Source organism: Lissotriton vulgaris, chromosome 3_1 (genome assembly GCF_964263255.1).
Source record: "Lissotriton vulgaris chromosome 3_1, aLisVul1.2, whole genome shotgun sequence".
In the NCBI taxonomy this organism is placed as follows: domain Eukaryota; kingdom Metazoa; phylum Chordata; class Amphibia; order Caudata; family Salamandridae; genus Lissotriton; species Lissotriton vulgaris.
In genome coordinates this window covers 1414341649-1414362131 of record NC_141689.1, presented here as the reverse complement: position 1 = coordinate 1414362131, position 20483 = coordinate 1414341649, and the positions used below count along the sequence as shown (strand labels likewise).

The 20483-nt window shown below is 43.7% G+C and overlaps 1 protein-coding gene across 1 annotated transcript in view; it reads right to left on the bottom strand.

Annotated features, from left to right (window-relative positions):
- The window catches only part of ARHGAP24 (Rho GTPase activating protein 24), a 1593044-nt gene that overhangs the window by 1178606 nt on the left and 393955 nt on the right, over positions 1-20483 (bottom strand). The window contains exon 2 of the mRNA XM_086961877.1: positions 15763-15962. Coding sequence (XP_086818003.1) covers positions 15763-15942 — 180 coding nt within the window. The 5' untranslated portion in view covers positions 15943-15962. The remainder of the gene's footprint in view (positions 1-15762; positions 15963-20483) is intronic.

The window sequence follows — 20483 nt, the reverse complement described above, 5'->3', positions numbered from 1 at the left end:
GTGTTCTAATGTAAGTATGGCACCATAACTTCCAGTTTACCTGTATCGTTGTAGTTGAAGGTCTGTCCCTTTCTTCCATCATTTCTATTTCTCTTGGAGGCAACATCCCTGTGTTCTTGGGTCTGGTGTTTCGTGTGCTCTTGTGTCGCCGGGACCCATTGCATCCATATGAAGTGTATGCAAAGAGTGACTCTTGCCAGCGGTGGCTTGTAATGTGGATGAATAGTCGGGTGGGTACATAAGAGCATGCGCACTTCCACCCATCCACTTACAAGGGCACACACATACTCACACCCACCCATCCACATGCACACTCTCTCACATCCATACGTTCACAAACGTGAACACATACACTCACAATTCACAAACACTTACACATGCACACACCCCTTTACAGCTCTCATATGCAAATAAACATACATTTATACATACACTCACACATACACACACCCAGCATTCAATGAGTACTTACTGGCCATGGCGGTGACCGCAGGACGAGCAGGTGGGAGAAGCGCCAAGTTGCTGGAGGCTTTGGGGAGGGAAGGGGCACATGGAAGACCTCACCGCCTCCGTTCAGTGGCTGACCTTGCCATGGGTCAGCCAATGAGAGGAGCACCTTCCCTAACTAGGCACAGAGTGGAGGTGGGTCAGTAAGACATGCTGACCCAACCTTGCTGGGTGACGAGGCGACATTGACAGAATTCAGGCCTGGGCACTCTAGGGCTAAAATCTGAAGCTCGAAAGGTTGACTCTATCAGTAACGCTCCCTTTAAGAAGGCGGAGGAAGAGGACCTCACAGGGCTTTGCCATGCTAATGAGGTCACTACCCTCAGGACTAGGAGATCTTCCGTTTTGACTTAGGCTGACAGTTGCCTGCGTAGTATCGCATGTAACGTGCCCGGCTGCCTGATGCTGACATGGTGAGTGTCCATCAGTCTTACATATTTTCCTGACTTCTGCTCAGCCTGACAGACACTCATCAAGCTTGGCGAAAGGGAGGGGTCAGGTCACAGCACTCATAATGACAAGACTGCCTCTGATCAATGGACATTTTCTCTTGGCTGGTAAAATTCTTTGGTGGTGGAAATGCTCACTTCTGATCCTGGTATGACTGCCAGGTCAAACATAGCCATTTGCTCTTAAACAGTAAATAAACTGAGGACTTTTGAATTGGTAAGTAGTATCACCTGTAACGTACTGGGCTTAAAAGTGTCAAAAATAGTCGTACAAGGCACTATACAACAAAGCTATTACGTTATTCTTTTGCCCTGTTGCATTTTCTGTTTAGTCAGAAAACATTATGAATTCTGTTGGTATCATTTTAAATGTGCTTTATGACAGTAATGCTGAAATGCCAGCTGAAATAGCATTTGATTTCGTCCAACTAGAATTGCTGCCTCGTGTATTATTTCCATAATGGACAGTTCATGCTATGGAAATGGTGGGAATAAATCAATTGTATTTAATGTACTTTTTGTCAGGCTCATGAAACCCCAATCTGCTGATTATGTATGCCATTTAAAGCTCTGAAATATTATCATGAGTTAAATATCAGTAGCCAGTAGTTGAAAACTGGTCTGTATGTTGTGCTATATGCATCCCAGGATGCTTGTTTCTGGCCCAGGGAGAACCTGGCCTTCCAGTTCGGGCTGGACTGTTCCCACGAAGAGCAGCGCCAAGACTGATTTGCAAATGGCTGGGTTCAAACTGGGGTGGAATGGTGCGCAAAACAACAAAGGATTAAATCCAGATATGTGACTGGGGGTGAATGTTTGAATTGTTCAGCATTCCATCCATTATCTGTTTATTTTGCTTTTGTCACCCTAAGGGGGAAGTGTATGTATGCACATACATGGGTGCCCTTGTCACTGTGCCATTGGATTCAAGCTAGGCTGGTTGATGAGGGGTGTTACCCCAAAACCGGTCTCAGGATGCTCGTTTCCGGTCCAGGGAGGACCTGGCTTGGTAGTTTGGGCTGGCCTGTTCCCATGAGGAACAGGGTCAAGACTGATTTGCGTATGGCTGGGTCCAAACTGGGGTGTCACAGTGAGCAAGAGAACATTGGATTAAACCTAGATCTGCGACTAAGGGTGAATGTTTGATTTGTTCAGCTTTCCGTCAATCATCTGCTCTTTTTGCTTTTGTAACCCTAAGTGGGAAGGGTATGCCCAGACGTTGGTCTTTTGCTCACTGTGCACTGAATTCAAGCTAGCCTGGATGATGAGGGGTGATACCACGAACCCAGTCCCAGGATGCTTGTTTCCTGTCCAGGGAGGACCAGGTCTGGCAGTTCGGGCTGGATTTTCCCATGGGGAGCTGGGTCAAGACTGATTTGCATATAGCTGGGTCCAAACTGGGGTGGTGTGGTGAGCAAAGAAACTATGAATTAAACCCAGATCTTTGACTGGGGTTAATGTTTGATTTGTTCAGCATTCCATCCATCATCAGACGTGTGTCCCATACTCACTATGCCACTGGAATCAATCTTGCCTGGCTGATGAGGGGTGATACCCTGAAACCGGTCCAAAGATGCTTGTTTCCAGTCCAGGGAGGACCTGGCCTGGAAGTTTGGGCTGGACTGTTCCCATCAGGAGCAGGATCAAGACTGATTTGGATATGTTGGGTCCTAACTGGGGTGAAGTGGTGAGCAACCAAACAATGGATTAAACCAAGATTCGTGACTGGGGGTGAATGTTTGATTTGTTCAGCATTCCATCCATCATCTGTTCTTTTTACGTCTGAATAAGTGCTGCACACGTTACACATTACAAATGTGCACCTAAGCCTCACGAATCAGGCGTGATATGTTTTCAGAAATGCATTCATTTAAACAGCCCGTTACTTAATCACTTTCCCAACTGCTGCCTTTCTAATGCACACAAAATCTCGAGCAACAGGTAAAATGAATAGCATGTTCCTTTTTGACATTTAACAACACCCTCATTTTGGTGTAGATGAACCCCCACAGGTCTACTTCAGTGAGAGCAATAAGTCCAAATCAATGCCAGCTTGCAAAACATCGCGCTCCACTCACATAAAGGAAAGGGGAAGCGCACTTTTTTTCTGTGTATATAAAGGTGGACACAGATTTTTAAAGGCTTTTGACATTTAAAATAAAGTCTGATATTCAAGTACTCTGTTTCTGATAAAACCCTGACAGCCAGACAAGAGCCTTGGTACAATGCAAGCCATATGCAATTTGAGCAGGGAAGATGGTGCAGCGCACATCCATCTAAGGGCATATCAAAGGAACGCTGATGCTCTGACGTGAAGACCGACAGATAGGGCTTTAAGTGCCATAATGAAAGCAGGGGAACATTTTCTGTGAACATCAGGGCACTCATAACAGTGAATAACAGGCATTACTGTAAATACCACCAGCAAAAGCGCTCTGCAGCCTTTCTCACAGTGCTAGCTGAATAATAAAAACCAGTATAACAACTAGGGGCCAGATGTAGGTAGGCAAATACCGGTCGGTAACGGCCGAAATTCGGTAATTTCGGCCGTTACCGACCGGTATTTTGAAAATTAGATGTAGGGCCATCTAAAATACAGAATCTGTAATTTTACCGATTCGGTAATTTTACTGATTCGGTAAAATTACCGTATCAGTAAAATTACCGAATCTGTATTTTCTGATGTAGGTAGCACTGTAATCAGTGCTACAGGGCTTTCAGAATTCGTTATTTACCACAAACTAGAAGTTGGTGGTAAATAATGAAAAGCCTTCAAAAAACATTTTTTTTGCTTTTCAAACGCTGCTATGCTGCAGACATACATGCCCTTAGGGCATGTATGTCTGCAACAGGTGCACCCATACACGATTGAGGGGTGCAACAGGGTGTCAAAGTGACACCCTGCCACCCTTCATGGTTTCACCCAATTACCGAATTGGTATTTACCGATTCGGTAATTGACATTCCTAAAGGCCCATAGGAATGAATGGCAATTACCGAATCGGTAAATACCGATTCTGTAATTACCGAATCTTACCGATTCGGTAATTTAAAAATAGAAATTACCTACATCCCATTTAGCTACTCTTAAATACCGAATCGGTATGATTCGGTATTTAAGAGTAGCTAAATCGAGATTACCTACATCGGGCCCTAGATGTTTTGGACCATACAAAACAAGTAGTACCATCTACTCAGGTGTCTCCAACCGGTGGATCATTGACTTAAGTTCCTTATTAAAAAAGCACAGGGCCATGTTTTTCTTTTGAAGTTAAGGGAAGGCTGTGTTTATTTTGCATTATTTTCTTCATGCTGCAGATAGCAGGGCCTGATATAGCGCAGTGCTGGAGTCAGATTTATGAGGCAGGGCACAGAGGTGAGGAACTGATGCACTAATGTTTTTAACTCTTACACAAGTCTTTGTCAACTCAATATTGGAGTGTGAGAACAAAATTATGTTTCTGAATGCTTTTAAATGTTAGAAGATTCAAATGAACAGTTACTTAATGATTAACTAAACTCTCCAGTTGAATTTTCTCCCACTTCAAAGTATTACATTTACAAACAACAGGTCTCTTGCCCCCAGTAGCTGGTAGACACTGTACCATATTTATAAAAGAGAAAGACAGTCCTCATTTTAAAATGGGATAAATTTAATGTGAAAAAAATATTTCTATGAAACATAGAGGGCATGATTACAACTCTGGCAGTGTGGTGCAAGGTCCACCTCATAGCCGCACCACCAAAGCCGTGGTCAGGCCGCCCGCTAGTTTAGGAGTTTCCTCCAGTCTGGCAGGATTTGTTTTTTATGTTTTAGCGGTGGTGCCCTGAAAATTGGCACCGCAATGGGAATGCCAAAAACAGTTCCTGCATGGACTTTTCAGTCCATACCGTGCAGGAACTGGTGTGCATGCACACAGGGGAGCGCATATTGTGCCCCCTGTGTGCATCCTCATGGCATAGGGCACCAGGGGGCCCTGTAGGGCCCCCTTTGTTTCCTCTTTACCATGAAAACCATGGCGTAGGGGAAACTCTGAATATGTGTGGCGGGACCACCGTGGTCCTGCCAATCATATTACTGCCTCTTGACCACCGCAGTACAGCTAGGGAACGGTGGTTCCTGGGCAGCTGCAGCGGACCCTGGCAGTCCGACCACCCTAATCATAAAACGGTGGTCAGGAGACCGATGCAGCCCCATGAGTCTGGCGTTCCGTGGACTCGTAATCGGCTGCTACGTCTCAATGTTTTTCTCCACTTTCAACTAAGCCAATTATGCCTCAAAGTTTTATGAAACACGTTTCTTCACTTTAAATTCCTCACATTTAAACAAATGCCTGTATTTTTCTGTTATAAATATGACACCTTGTCTACAGGCCACTTGCTCACTTTGCCACTGGATTCAAGCAAGCCTGGCTTCAGTGCCAGAAACCGGTCCTAGGAAGCTTGAATCTGGTTCAGGAAAGGCATGGCTTGGCAGTTCGGGCTGGACTGTATCCATGAGGCACAGGGTCAGACTGATTTGCATATGGCCATGTCTGAACTGGGGTGGCACAGTGGGCTAAAGAACGGTGATGGATTAAACCCAGATCTTTTGACTGGGTGTGAGTGTTTGATTGGTTCAGATGCTCCGTCCATCACCACCCCCTTTTTTACCACTGGGAGCAAGATGTCAGGTGTTTGTAAATGTGACACTTGGAAATGGGATTACATTTAAATGATGAGTTTTATGCAATCCATATAAACTTAAAGTGTACATTTGCACACACACAAATATACACATGGAAAAAGGGCCATTATGAGCATGCACACTCTCTCTCTCAAAAGGGGCATTTCTGCAAGTTTACAGTGTTACCTGACTGCAGACGGCTCCCGTGTGGTGAGATGTAGGTTGCCCCAGATAGTTTACAGTAAAACACACAGGAAGTAAATGACTTAAATGTGTACTAATTTAATGCAGGTCAGCCAGTAAACACTCCTTCGATATCTTTGACCTCATCCAACACAACGACTTAGACATTATCATCCTCATGGAAACTTGGCTAAATCCCACCTCCACTCCTATTCTAGACCTCCTAGTACCTCCCACTCACAACATAATTAAGCTAGACAGAGCTCTGAAGCTGGTTGGGGGCCTCGCCTGTATTCATAGGAACACTCTCCTGATTTCCAACTTGGAGTCCTCTACGCCTTCATTTTATGAATATCTTTGTCTCAGCATCTCAAGTAATAACCTGCCGGTTTGTAAACATCCCACTTTCTATCACCCCCGGTAGACAACCTCCTCTTCATCGAGCAAATTATGGAAATCATCTCAGGCAATGTCGACTAAGCTGTGTCCCAAATCTTCCTTGGTGATTTCAACCTTCACTGGTCGAAGCCTAATGACCACACTGCAGCCTGCCTTAAATCATTCAGAACAGTCCATCACATTAGATACCATTACCCCTTGCGATTGGTCCGACCACCACTGCATCCTCTTTTATATTAAGATGGAGGTGTCGAGGAGGAAGGGTCATCCAATGAAATCAAAGACCTGGAAAAGGGACCTCAGATCAATAAACTCAGATGAACTAGCTGCCCATTGTAAATCTGCCCTCTTCCCTCCCAAACAGACTTGGTTGAGGTTCTGTCTCTTACAGACGCCTACAATTCAACCATCTCTAACATCATGGATAGCATTGCTCCACTCCAACAAAAAAATGCATCAACAAAAATATCCAAGCCGTGGTACAATGAAAATTTAAACACGGAATGTCGCAACCTTAGGGCAGTTGAATGAGCTTGGAGAGCCAAACCTTCCTCAGACCAACTAAAACTCCTTAGAGAGGTTAGGAGCCTCTACAACAAACAAATCAAGAGCGCTCAGGAAGATTATTTCAGACTCCAACTCGATCAAGCTGCTAACCATCCTAAGAAACTTTTTGAATTGGTTAAACAGCAATCAGTGGTAGGTCCAAACCACTCTGACTCTGGAGGCAGCCCACCCTCATGTGATGATCTTGCTGCCTTCTTCACTGAGAAATCAAGACTCATCACCGTTAAGCTCGCCTCTAAAAAGGCCCTACTGTCTTCCTCCGTCTGTCCCATTCCTTGACCTCAAGTATAAACCTATCAGTCTGAATACTAAGAACAATGAGTCATTCAGTGAAAAAGACATTCAGTGAAAAAGACATCAACAAGATCCTTCAGAAGATCAACCCATCTAACACTTCATGGACCCGTTGCCCCCGGCCATCTTCAAAGAAATCAAGAATGCACTCATCCCCACCTGGACAAGGATTGTAAACGCTTCTCTATCACAAGACATAATTACCGACTGCCTGAAAGCAGCTCAGGTAACACCTATACTAAAAATAATGAACGCAGACAAAGCTGACCGCAATCATTTCTGCCCTATTTCCAACATCCCCACCCTAGCCAAACTCCTCAAAAATGCATTCAATCCCAACTTTGTGCTCACATTGAGAATTTCCAACTCCTGGACCAGCATCAATCTGGCTTTTGGAAGGGGCACAGCACTGAATCAGCTCTCACTCACGTTTTGGATGACATTTTAAAAATGCTTGACCAAAATGAATCCTGCCTCCTGATCCCCTTGACCTCTCCTCCGCATTCGACACAGTTAATCACGACAACCTCCTATCCATTCTGAAGAACAGGATGGGTTTCTCTGGTCTTTGTTTTACAATGGTTCTTGTCCTTCCTCCACCACAGATCACAGAGTCAAGGCAAACCACTCCCTCTCCCAAGTCCTCCAAGGGTCCGCCCTATCGCCAATCCTCTTCAACCTTTTCTTTGACCCAATAGCTAATTCACTAAATTCCACGGGCATTTTCTTCCATATGTATGCGGATGATACGCAATTGTATCTGAAAACCTCTTCCCCGGATGACATAATCTCCCTCAACACTACTCTAACATTTACCCAAAATTGGTTAACAGAGAACTATCTCCTACTTAACACCTCCAAAACTGAGTTCCTGCTTATCTCTCCTCCCAATCATACCCCCCTGGACAAGCACCTTAACATGACGAATCATATCAGCAATGTATGTATGCGAGTTAACCACTTGATGAGGACACAGAATGATCAAGCCTTTCCTTCCACAAACTGATTTCAAACAGGTGGTCCAAGTGCTTGTCTTGCAGAGGTTAGACTATGGCAGGGCTACGCTCTGTGGCCTTCCCAAATACACCCTGGCTCCACTAAGGGCATCATTGAACACTGCGGCTAGACTGGTTACAGATTCCAAACGAAATGAGCACATATCCCAAGTCCTAAAATTAGTTAAATAGTTGCCTTACGAAGCCTGAATTCTGTTAAAGATTGCCATTCTGACTCACAAAGCCCTTCATTTCAAAACTCCCAGATATCTAGCGACAAAGCTCGAACTATCCTCTGGTGATAGAGCCTCAAGAAGTGCTAACACTTTCCTCCTGAAACCACTCTTGCTTAGCAAAAAGAGAACATGTCACTGAGACTTCTCTGGCGCTGCTCCAAAGATTTGGAACTCTCTTCCACCAGAAGTATGTAGAATCTCCTCAATGACTGCTTTCCAACTGGAAATCAAAAGATTCCTAATGAACACATTCTTACCTTAATTGGGCTAGTTCACCTGCTCGAAATCTTTGATCCTATAACCATTGTACCTTCATTAGTTACTGCTCTTCCTTACCCCATATCGGTTCACCCTTCGTAACCCGATACATACTTGCTGAATGTATTAATCTTCCTAACGCAATTGTCCTGTAATTATGTGTTAAGTGTTGTTGCTTATTCTTATTTGATCTCCATCTTGCATTTATGTCCTTCTTTCCATCCTATTGTAAAGCGCTCTGATATCCTCCGGGATCTTGTTTGCGCTATATAAACTTTATAAAAAAATAATTATAATAAAGTAGAAAGAAAGAAAGAAAGAAAGAAAGAAAGAAAGAAAGAAAGAAAGAAAGAAAGAAAGAAAGAAAGAAAGAAAGAAAGAAAGAAAAACAAGTACAATCTTAACTCTGGTAGACAAACCACAATCCTCAAGTGTGTTCCTCTTCTACTCCCTATCCTGCTCTACCGCTCATCAGAACCTGATGGTTTGAGCTCATTTGAGTAACAGACTGCAGCTCTTATTTGTTAGAGGTGTGCCTGGGTGAAAAGGAATGGACCTGCATCTCTATACCCAGTATCCCACAGTTATTCCAAGGGCTAGTTGGCTGGCCTCCTGTTAAGAAGCCTCAGGGATAGAACAGGCTTCCAACAACATTGAAGCCAGCATTTGGACTCTGCCATCTGTGAGTCCTGCCCTCCCAAGTGGTGCCATCTCAGTCGTGGACCCTTAGAAGTAAAATCACCAGAACCAATTCATTTCCTCTTCAGAGTGGACTTCCCCGATGCAAAGACTTTGCCTCGTTTACAGCAGCCTGTCTCCCACAGAACTGGCACATTGAATCTGCTGCTCGATGCATCACACCTAGAACTGATGCACTTCTTCTGCTATGGGTGGAGTTCCCCGACACATGGACTTTGCATAGCTTACAGCAGCCCATCAGAACTGCTGATGCATGACGCATTACCACGCAAGGACATTGCTTCACCCAATGCAGCCCATAGAAACTGCCGGCGCAGGATGCATCTCCACACAAGGACATCGCCTTGAACTTCGCATCTCCCGGAACCGCCACTGCACAACACATCTCCTCACCCGTACCTCGCATCACCTCTGGTGTGCGGTGCACACTCAACGTGGGACTCAGCATTTCTTCTCAACCAGAATACTCTGTTCAGCGTGCCTAAATGAGTTCCTATAGCCAGCCCAACCACCATCGCAATCAGTCTGAACTTGTGACTTTTTCCTGGTCTAGAACAACCAGATAACCACAGGTGGCGCTTGGTGCTTTTTGCCGCTACTTGCACTGAAATCTTTAAACATGTATATCTCTGGTGTTATTAATTGGATTTTTGTAATTTTGCTATTGATGTATTTATTAAAATGTTTTCTGTTCTTCTAAATTAGTGTGGGTATTTTCTCGCTTTGTGTTTTCACTTTATCACTGTTTGAAGTGCTGCAATCATAATAATTTAATTTCGATCACCAGGTTCAATAAAGTTGAAGCAAAACATAAAACAGTATACATAGAATAGAACCTAGAGGCAGAATAAAATCATCATACAATGAAATCAAAAGTGCTCCCATGCAGTTACTTCATAGTTTGAATTGAGTCTGCTCCACTCACCATGGTTCAGAAAGCAGTAATACTTGTATTTCATTTATCAAACCTTCAAAGCTTCCCTGTGGAATTCTTCAGTGTTCCATCCGCAACCTTACTTTATTTAACTTGTATGTCGCCACCCCCTGTCAAAAATGGTGCACTCCTCCGGTTTTCAGGTGTCGTCCTACACGGATGACACCCAGATCATCATGATCATCTCTGAAGACTGGGAAGGGGTGGCAGACAGGTTTTTATGGTTCTGTATGGCAGAAATCAGAAATCAGGGGTTTCTCTACCATACTACCCATTACTGTCAGACACAGAGCATTGTGATCGCTGTCCAACCTATCCAATTCTACCATATCCATCATAAAAGGCCAAAGGCTTAAGTCAATTAGAAAATAGTCTATTTGACTATAACCCAGTTTATTGAAAGCAATCTTGCCTTCCCTGTCTGACGAGTCCTTCCATTAGGTGCTCATGGATCAAAATTGACCATCGATGCCAACGTTAGCGCTGCTCTAGGTGACCATTTCAGAGAAGGAAGTTCCATCTGCGTGAACTGTCCTTGAAGAGGGATCACCATTTCTGCAAGAAATCAAGTGACGCAACCCTGTGGGACCGTGGACATATTCAAAGCCTCATACTCATAATATAAAATTTCTCCTTCACAATTACTCCTGCCCAGATCAGTTGTGAGTATGTGCTTTATTCCAAGTGAGTTTGTTCCATTGATTCCCCTGATCATCTCTGACAGCACAATTTACTAATTCAATTTGAGCTTCAGAATCAACTTGAGATCTGTACTTGATCAAAATGTGGGTATTGAATTTACAAATTGATCGTCCAGTAGGCCCTCTTGGAGATCTTTACTCATAAAGACTACCTTCACTGAGTCAAAGGGACCCCCTGCAGATACAATCCTCTCAACTCTGGTTTTATCACTTCTGATGATTGAGCAGCAATGCCTAACCTCCTGTAACCAGTATGTGACTTTATTTATTAGGGAGTCCTGATCTTCTTTTACACCGGCTGCCAACTTTGGGACCTGGTTTAAATAAACTACAGCATGATTTGTATTCACCAAAGTTCGATAATGGATACCTTTGTGAACTACCACCCAGGTACAGGAGACTTGAGGACAATCCAAATGCAGTCTCAGAGGGGCCTCTTTGACTAAATCCCCCAAACCAACCTCCTGATGGTATCATTTCTTAAGTGCCCAATCATGAGATTTCTAAGATGGTCTCCCCACCTCCTAGCGCTTCAATTGGATTTTGCGGGGGAATCATGCTCATTTAGTGTCAGGGGATAAGATACTCTAGGGACTATGGACGAGGGTTCCCATCACAACCTTTCACTTGCCCCCCCCCAACCCCTCCCACAGCCATCCCTTCAAGTTTAGCGGCATTCTGGTCTAATACTTCACCAACCTTTTTTCCAAGCCGTCAACAACTTTTTTAAGGTAAGAGACTTCCTCCCTCAACCCACATATTGTGCCCATTAGACTTTCCAACACCTTATGAACACCTTGATTCTCACCATAGTACTTATTCGTACCAATCTCCTCAATAAGCTCTTCATCAATGTACAGGACAGAATAGCAGTTTTGGCACTCAAGTGCTAGGTTAAATGAGCCCTGCGATCAGAGTTGCAGGCGGGAGAGTTCGGAGGATTTCCAGTTTGAGTTTCTATAGCAGCACAAGTCATTGCTTTCCCAAACATTTGCAGAATACGCTTGTTACCTTTGCTTGAAGGTGGGAAAGTAAGTGGTGGTGATTTAGTAGGGGCCAAAGGGGAGTGGGATTAAACATTTCTTCGCATTCTGCCAGCAGATTATCTATCCTATCCATTACACAATTATCAGCTGCCGATGTAAGAATTTTTTTAGCTTTAGTGGAGTCTAGTGCTCCCTAGAGTGCCTTGCTTTTGCCCATTCTAAAATGGTATTGCCGCAATATGGGGAACAGAGAAATACCCGTCACCACAAAAAATGTAGGCACTTAATTGTGGTCCCAACAAATCAAAAAACCTCCAAGCGCCTTGCAAGCCTTCAATACCATCTCAAAAAGGAACCCAGCTCCACCCACTAAATCACCATCAGTGAAAAGTACAGAAAAATCACGGTAAGACAATAAATAGCCCCTCACGTTCTACATTCGGGCGTGATTTAGAGCAAGAACAAAACGGCTTTTGCCACTAAAGGGACAAAAGCCAACCAGTACCTTGAAATAAACGTTAGGTGGTGGCCCAGCCCAGCCTCCAACAGGCCCTAAATGGCTTGGACGAGCCCACTCCTGACCCGGGCAAAGTCCGGGTGCGTCCAGTGCTGAGGGAGAAGCAGGTGCACCTTTAATCACTGAGGCAGTGAGCAAGGCTCTGGACATGTCTGTGCCTCTTCTGGAGCAAGAGATGATGGCCAAGGTAGTCCATCAATAGTCTACAGCCCCCGCTGAGTAGAGATGTACCACGCTGTGGGAGAAGCAGTTGTGCTTTAAATGCTGGGGCAGAGGGCGTGGCCTTACATACATTAACACCTTCTCTGACCCATGGGATGATGGTCAGGGTAGCCCCTCGATAGACCACAGTGCACGTTGAATAGAAATGTCCCTTTAACATTGCATGTAAATTAATCCTAACTACTCTGTGGCAAGCTATCAGAGGGTTGAACACAGCTTAATTTGAGGCGTGGTTGTGACTTCGCTCTGACAAGGATTGTGTGTGCTGCATGAGTAGGGTTGCACCCCCTCAGCCAGTAACCCAATATCAATGGGTGCACCGTCCGGACCAGGGCTTTCCCTTTTCCTACTGTTAGTGATCGCAAGAATTACCGCGTTAAGGTCCAACTCAATGGGAGGGGTGGTGAATATCAGCTCAGGCTGTGCCATCTCTGATGGGACATTTAAGCAGTCTAAGGAAGATTGTGCATCAATCTGACTGAAGTGTTTATCCCAGGACTGAGGGGGAATTTAGGCCGAAAATGAGGCCTCTTTAAAATAAGATGTATTTATTATTTTCCAAAAAGCTGTGTTATCTTTCAGTTCACCCGCTTCAAGTAGTGAAAATTAAAAAAAACAATAACTACATTGTTAGAAACCTTAATAGATCAAAATAAAAATATTTACTGTTATGTCTTTGTAGTCACTAACTGAGGTCCTCTATTGGTTAGAAAGAGAACAATTTCACTGTATTCAGCATAGCACATATGTAATAGATACAACAAATGTTCATCTCTATTTTGATCTTCAAAACGGGATCTTGAAATTGTCTGATCTCATCTGTGCTGCTTGGCAAGTTGATTTGGCTAATAAGATACAGCAGTACTTGGTCTTTCCCTAAAGAGATCTCCAGGAGGGGTGGCATCAGTTGTCATTACTGCAAGCATAGCTAACCTGATATGCTAAGAATACCTAAACCTGACCACACTCAAATCCTAAAATTTTAAAAACTGGAAGCAAAGCTTTTAAAAAATGCCATTGATCTTGACATCCCATCTCACTTTCCATATGGAACAGTTTGTTAAAGACCATTTATTGCCACAGCATCTTAGTCTATATCATCAAGTTATGTCATTAAAGTTGGTGGTGTATGCAATTATGGTTTTAATTTACTAAACAGATATTTAAGGCAAACGCATGCAGCTGTAGCCAAAACAGACCGTCTGCAAGGCAACTGTCATTCATTTTAATTGATCACTGGCAGGCGAACATCCGGCACATCCCTCTGTCAACATCTGCGTTGCTTTTCTCGCTAGGATGATAAATGAATCCTGCTCTCAAACACCTTGCAAAATCAATGAATGTAACCAAGGGCTGCACATCACCAAATTCTCTTCAAAGGATTAAAGGTGCAGCGAGCCCTCTAAAGTGAGGTGGAAAAAAGACGTCTGATAAACATCTATCTTGGAGAAGACAGACTGATCTATATGTAGGCGTGTGCAGAGCAAATCCTCTGCAGTGCATGACTAGAATAAGTATTCTTGACTTCTCTCAGCTTGTTAAAATAAAAATAATAGATAGTGCATGAACTCAAATATCCCCACTGAAATATGGAAGGGAGAAGGGACACACTCAATTTATTTAGCGTGCAATAGGTGGACTTTGAACACCATTGAGTCACAGATCAGTAAATGGTTGTATTAGACGTGCCTTTTTCAGTTAAGGCCCTCCCCAAAGCTACAGTGGTATTGCCCCTTGACCACACTCCAGTGTTCACAGTGCTTTATTTGTGTTGGTGGTTGCAGGTGGTAGGCATCAGGACTCATTAATGGGGACTAGGAGTAGGGCACAAGTCCTAAAAAAAGAAGTGGGGGGGACACTGTCACCGGAAGTGACGTCACAACAGGAAGTGACATCATGAAAGGTGGCTTGCACCACCGGGCTCATTGCCTCCCCTCGCTCACCCCTTAGATGCCATTGCATCTGAAAAGTCAGCTCGTGAGCAGCGTGCTGTGAGCTCCGGTCTCGTCCAAGAGAGGCCAAAGAGTGAAGTCCAGCTGTTTGGCAGGGGGGACGGCGTCTACCCGGTAAAAAAAGTGGGGGGACACTGTGGTACCCCAACTCGAGCCCTGACTAGGAGAAAGGCAGAAAAAGGGAAATATAGAAGGGAAAGAAAAATAGGAAAACCGTGACAAAGGAAGTAAACAGTGATGAAACAAAACGTGCAAAAATAAGATAAAGTGAGAAGCGTAGGGTGGTGGACAAAAAGGGGCATGCGGTGGATTCAAGATTAGATAGTCTTGGTATAATGGCAGCCACAGCAATCGACCTTTCCAACAGCACGCTCCTAAGTTAATTATTCAACAACTGCACTTATTATTTTTACAAATTATTCTCTGAGGAGATGGTCAGTGCTGTTAATGCCAGGAGTCAATATTAATGCAGTATCTATACATGATCATAAATGTGGGCATGGGCTGCCTGATAAATGCCTCCTCCTTTTATATGGTGGTGTTGCGACAGAGCCAAGACACTTAAACAATACTGACAACTGTAGATTGTTCACAACAGATGCAGAGCTACTGCATTTAACTCCCCAAGGGCTTATGGCTCAGACAATCCAAGCATAACTGATGGAGCTCAGACAGGAGAATTTGATTTATGAGATGCTTTAAAGTCATACAATGGATCACTGAGCATCCAAGGAACTGGGACACACCAGCAGCAGAATCATAACTGAAAACTAAGAAAAAGCCATTCTATAGTATCCCACAACTAAGGCAAAACCTAGAAGAGACAAATCAGTATAAACATCGGAATAAAACTGGAGCCCCGGAGTGGGAAATTCAGGTGGAATTATACTGCTCTGAGGAGCTGGTAGGATTCACTGGCTCTCCATAGGTCAGCAAAAGAAGAAACTGACATGATGGTTTCCAGCTTCCTAACATGGACAATTATTCTAGGAATAGTCAGAATATAGTATGACCCTCAATTTCCAATACTCATTTCCAGTAGGCTTTCTGTTCTTTTTCTCCTCAGAGTGGACCACTTGATATATTGAATCATGCCAAAATTGATAACCGATCATTGTGAAAACATAATCCAACAATGAATTCTTTTTTGCCAAAACAATCTCAATTTACGTATTGCATGTTTTTCTTTTGACTTACCAATGGTTTCATTTCATCTTCATCTTTGAAATAATAGAGCTTGTCCCCCTTCAGAACGAACCACCGCGTGTGCCAGGTCTTGACGAAGCCTCCTTGCTTGCGTAGCCAGCCACACTTGATGGCTTGCGGTCGCCCCTGAACTGCCTGGTGGCTGTCCGCAGAGCCACTGTAATCATCCATTATGAGGCTGATGGACTTCCCTGTGCATGAAATGGAGACATGAAAGAAAGAAATGCAGTGTGAAATCATTTAAAGGAAAAAATGCAATCACCTATGTTTAGCGCTTAATGACCCAGTGCGCCTGAAAGCAATGCATAGGACTTTCAGTAAATGTAAACTGCAGGTGTTTTTAGGTTGAGCCTGGGAAACGCATACGCTGCTCTGCGAGGCATGCTGTCTTCAGATATGGACTTGAAGCTCCACTCACTCTCTGCCCATATGTGTCATTGTCCACTGTAAACTGTGGCTGTCCATTGGTTAATAGGCTTAGTACTGCCTCCTTAGTACCGATTGTCTCATTTTGTAACTCCCATGGCGACACCCCCTGCTACGTGTGTTGTTGTTCAGTAGGCTTTAATTACAACCTCTGAGCACTATTTTCTCAAATAGCATTTTCCTGCCTGCTCTTGAAAGCAGGACAAAGTCTCTCCTTACACTTTTTTTTTAATAGCACAGGCGACAAACACACTTGCAATGCAATAAGTCTTGCATTTGCGAAAGTTTAACTATTGGCAATGTAAATCACAATGCATTTTATTTATCTGTTTTAGAAACAACACATAAATAAAAGGCATTGTCATTTACAATGCCAATAGCTCAAACTCTCGAAAATGCGAGACCTATTGCATTGCAAATGCTTGTTTTTTACTGTATTCTTCAACCTATTTCTCTGTGTTAACCATTCAGTGGGGAGCTACCCTACTACCCAAACTATCCTTGAGGATATGTTTAGATGAAAGGAGCCAACAAAGAGGAGGGAAGAACCTTTATAGAGGATTTTAGCACAGACCAACATGGATTATTTGTTTTTGGAGTGAATTTTAACATTATTTTGTAAGATAAACACTACTTAAGTCGATACATTTGTGTATTTTTTAGTCTTGGAAGTGGAGAAGTCTTTTTGAAAGGTCAATATGTGTTGCACATTTTGCAAAGATCTTATGTTTTGCTAGGTGAGCTTTTAAAAATCTTAGCACAGTCTCAAACTAATCACAGACTTCCATGTAACTCCAGAAATATGGGTCGTGGGGAGTATGGTGCTTAGGATGATAGTCCATAAGCATTATCTCCATTGACTGTTAGTGGGCAACATGACACACCTAGGCCTAGCATCTATATTGATCTTGTATGTTTCATTGGCTCCTGAATTATTGTGGGAAGTGTTGTATTTTACCTGAACAAATGCCACGCCCCATTTCACTGGAGAACAACCTACATATGACTTCCTGACACTTTCAAACGGATACTTTGTGCCATTTAATCCCCCTGTGCACATGGACTTGAATTTAATTGTAATGTGATTCAGTGATGTCTAAAAGCTGCTTATGATGGCAGATGCCCACCCACACCGTCCCCTCCCATCCACCAGCTTGGAGAAGTTAATGTTACAATCTGATGATGACGATAGGAGTACTGGAGGACCTGGCGGCATAAAAGATGTAACAAGAGTTTCTTAGCGTCTAAATACTAGGACACAGGACCCTTCCTTAAGACACATACTTGGAAACCTCATGAGTACAAATTGCATAGACTCAGCCCAGCACAATGGCTCATCTTTAAATACCAGTCTTTTGAGAGACCACTAGTGTAGAGCAAAAAGAGCATAATGAACGTCTTAAAAGTGTGTGTGTGTGTGTTTGTGCGTGTTGTTTTTTATTTGGCATCCAGTGCTGCATGTATGTCCGTTATTGAGGTGACCAGAACCAGAAAAAGCAGAAGATCTCACATATTAAGAACTAGTAAGTGAAACAAAATCCTCCCATACACTGAGATTCTGTATCATTTCACTGACTTCTGGCTGCCATTGTGCCTCTAATGATGATAGTTTGTTTGAGTGTGGTACTTCATACTGGACCGCTGCCATTTCTAAGCACAGCGCGTAACACGCGTTGCTTATACCCAGTGTTATGGTGCTCAGTTTATGAATTTTGGATGAGTGGGAGCCTGAGGATTCATGACTTAAGGTTCACAGATGAAGTCAGAGGTAGTGTTTATCTCATTCAGACATCTTCCCATGGCATATTGTATTGCTTCTGAAAATATGTATGCCACGACCATGGGATAAGCATTTACCTATTCAAGGCTTCAACTTAAGTCAATTTTGAAATGTTTAAGGGACAAAAAAGTCAGCTACATTAAAAAATGATATGCCAGAAAGCAGAACAGGAAGTCATGGAAATCTCTGGGCATGGCCTTTGACTGTAGTGGCCAAAAGCCAAGTGGAGGACTCTTGCCAATCCAAAACCTCTACTAAGACACACAGACACTAATACTACACTTCCTGCTTTATATATCATTAGTGAAAATTTCAGTTGACCTGTAACAGATTATTATTATTTTTTGATCCAGTTGTGGCACGTGCTTTTTAGTAGTTCCACTGCATTCGTTCAACAGAAAAAGGAGACATTTCACTCCAACATTTGTTGCAGATACACTTTTTGCCCTAAGTGGGATGGGTATGCCCAGACATGGGACCCTTGCTCACTGTGCCACTGGATTCAAGCTAGCCTGGCTGATAAAGAGTGACATACCCTCAAACCAGTCCCAGGTTGCTTGTTTCCGGTCCAGGGAGGGCCTGGCTTAGCAGTTCGGTCTGGACTGTTCCCATGAGGCACAGGGTCAAGGCTGATTTGCATATGGCTGGGTCCAAACTGGGGTGACGTAGTGGGCAAAAGAACACTGGATTTAACCCAGATCTCTTGCCTGGGGGAGAATGTCTCAATCATTCAGAATTCCGTCCATCATTTGTTGCAGTTACACCTTTCGCCCTAAGTGGGCTGGGTATGCCCAGATGTGGGTCCCTTGCCCATGGTGCCACCGGATTCAAGCTAGCCTGGCTGATGAAGGGTGACATACCCTGAAACCGGTCCCAGGATGCTTGTTTCCGGTCCAGGGAATAGCTGGCTTGGGAGTTCGGTCTGGACTGTTCCCATGAGGCACAGGGTCAAGACTGATTTGCATATGGCTTGATCCAAACTAGGGTGATGTAGTGGGCAATAGAACAATAGATTTAACCCAGATCTCCTGACTGGGGGAGAATGTCTGAATCATTCAGAATTCCGTCCATCATTTATTGCAGTTACACATTTCACTTGTTGACATTCCAAGATACAACCAGAAACAAATGAACAGTTTACAACAGCAGTTGCGTGCTTGGTCAGTGCCCCTAGGATATTTAGTGAAATCAGTGAAGAACAACGGAAACTTGTTAACTGGAATTTTCTTAAACGATCTGAGCCGTCCTGGCACTTAAACAGTCGCACTGTGCCTTGTCTTCGAGGTATGCAGTCTCACAGTCTGCTCAGAGGCTTTTACAACCTTCGGAGATAAGCTAGCCCAGCTTCACATGGGAACTATTTTAATTGTGTTCGACGGTTCGGGCTGAATGCTGAGTGTTGACTCAGACAGATAAATAAAGGCGTCTTTCATTTTCTGCTTTAATGAGACAGGCTCCCAGTAAATTGCCTCTCAATGTCAAAATACATTTGCACATATAGAAAGAACAAAATACGAGGAGAAATGTATGTTTTCTCCTCGTATCGCCAGTCTAGGACCAGGTATTCCCTGGTCTTAGTTTTTTGTGCTGCCCCGTCTTTGCAAATATGGGGCAGTGTCAAAAAGCAATGGGTGTTGTGGCGGAACGCCCACTGCAACACTCATTGCACACCCCTTTCATGGTAAGTGAAGTGTGAAAAGGGGACTGATTTACAAGGTCGCTTTATGCCACGTTAAGTGGCTTGACGCTGGATTGAAAATATGGAGAAGGGGATATTGCCACCAGAATGTCTCTAGAAGTGGCGTTCTGGTTGTGATAATCCCTTGCAAATATGCCCCTCAGTGTACCTGGAAGGGAACCACTGTGACGAGGGAGTTATGACTGACACTATCAAATGCTGTGGAGAGGTCAAACAGTATAGCAGGATGAGAAGGTAAGAGTCTCCATTATCTAGAATGCGTAGTTTATCATCAATTATTAGCATCATGGCTGTTTCTGTACTCCAGCCGGCTGTGAAGCTAGACTAGAGGTCATACAGTACATCATTTTTTATCATAAGATAGTTGAGGTAGGAGGCTACACAGTTCTCTATGATATAGTTATGAATGAGAGAGAAGTTACTGGGCAATAGTTATTCAGGGCTTCAGGACATGCTCTAGGTTTTGTTAGGCAAGGGAGGACTTGCCCTAGTTGTATACCTTTTGGTAATGCACCATGTTTCATTGATGTCTTAATTAGGGGTGGGCAGGATGTTTATTCCAAATTGGCAACATTTTGGTTACTCCGCGTTACTCTTTAACGTGGAGTTGCAGCCAGATTCCATCAATCGTCCATGAAGCTCCAGAAAATGTGAACTTGTGAGGGAGATTTAGAGTCACCTAGCGTGGTTTTCTAATTTGGGGGGCAGTCAGGGGTGGTCGTGAGCGTTGGCGGTCAGAGTGCTTCCTCTCGGTCATTTTTGCTGCCGCTCTAATAGATTTTCTACTCGAGTGGTAGCAAAATCAAC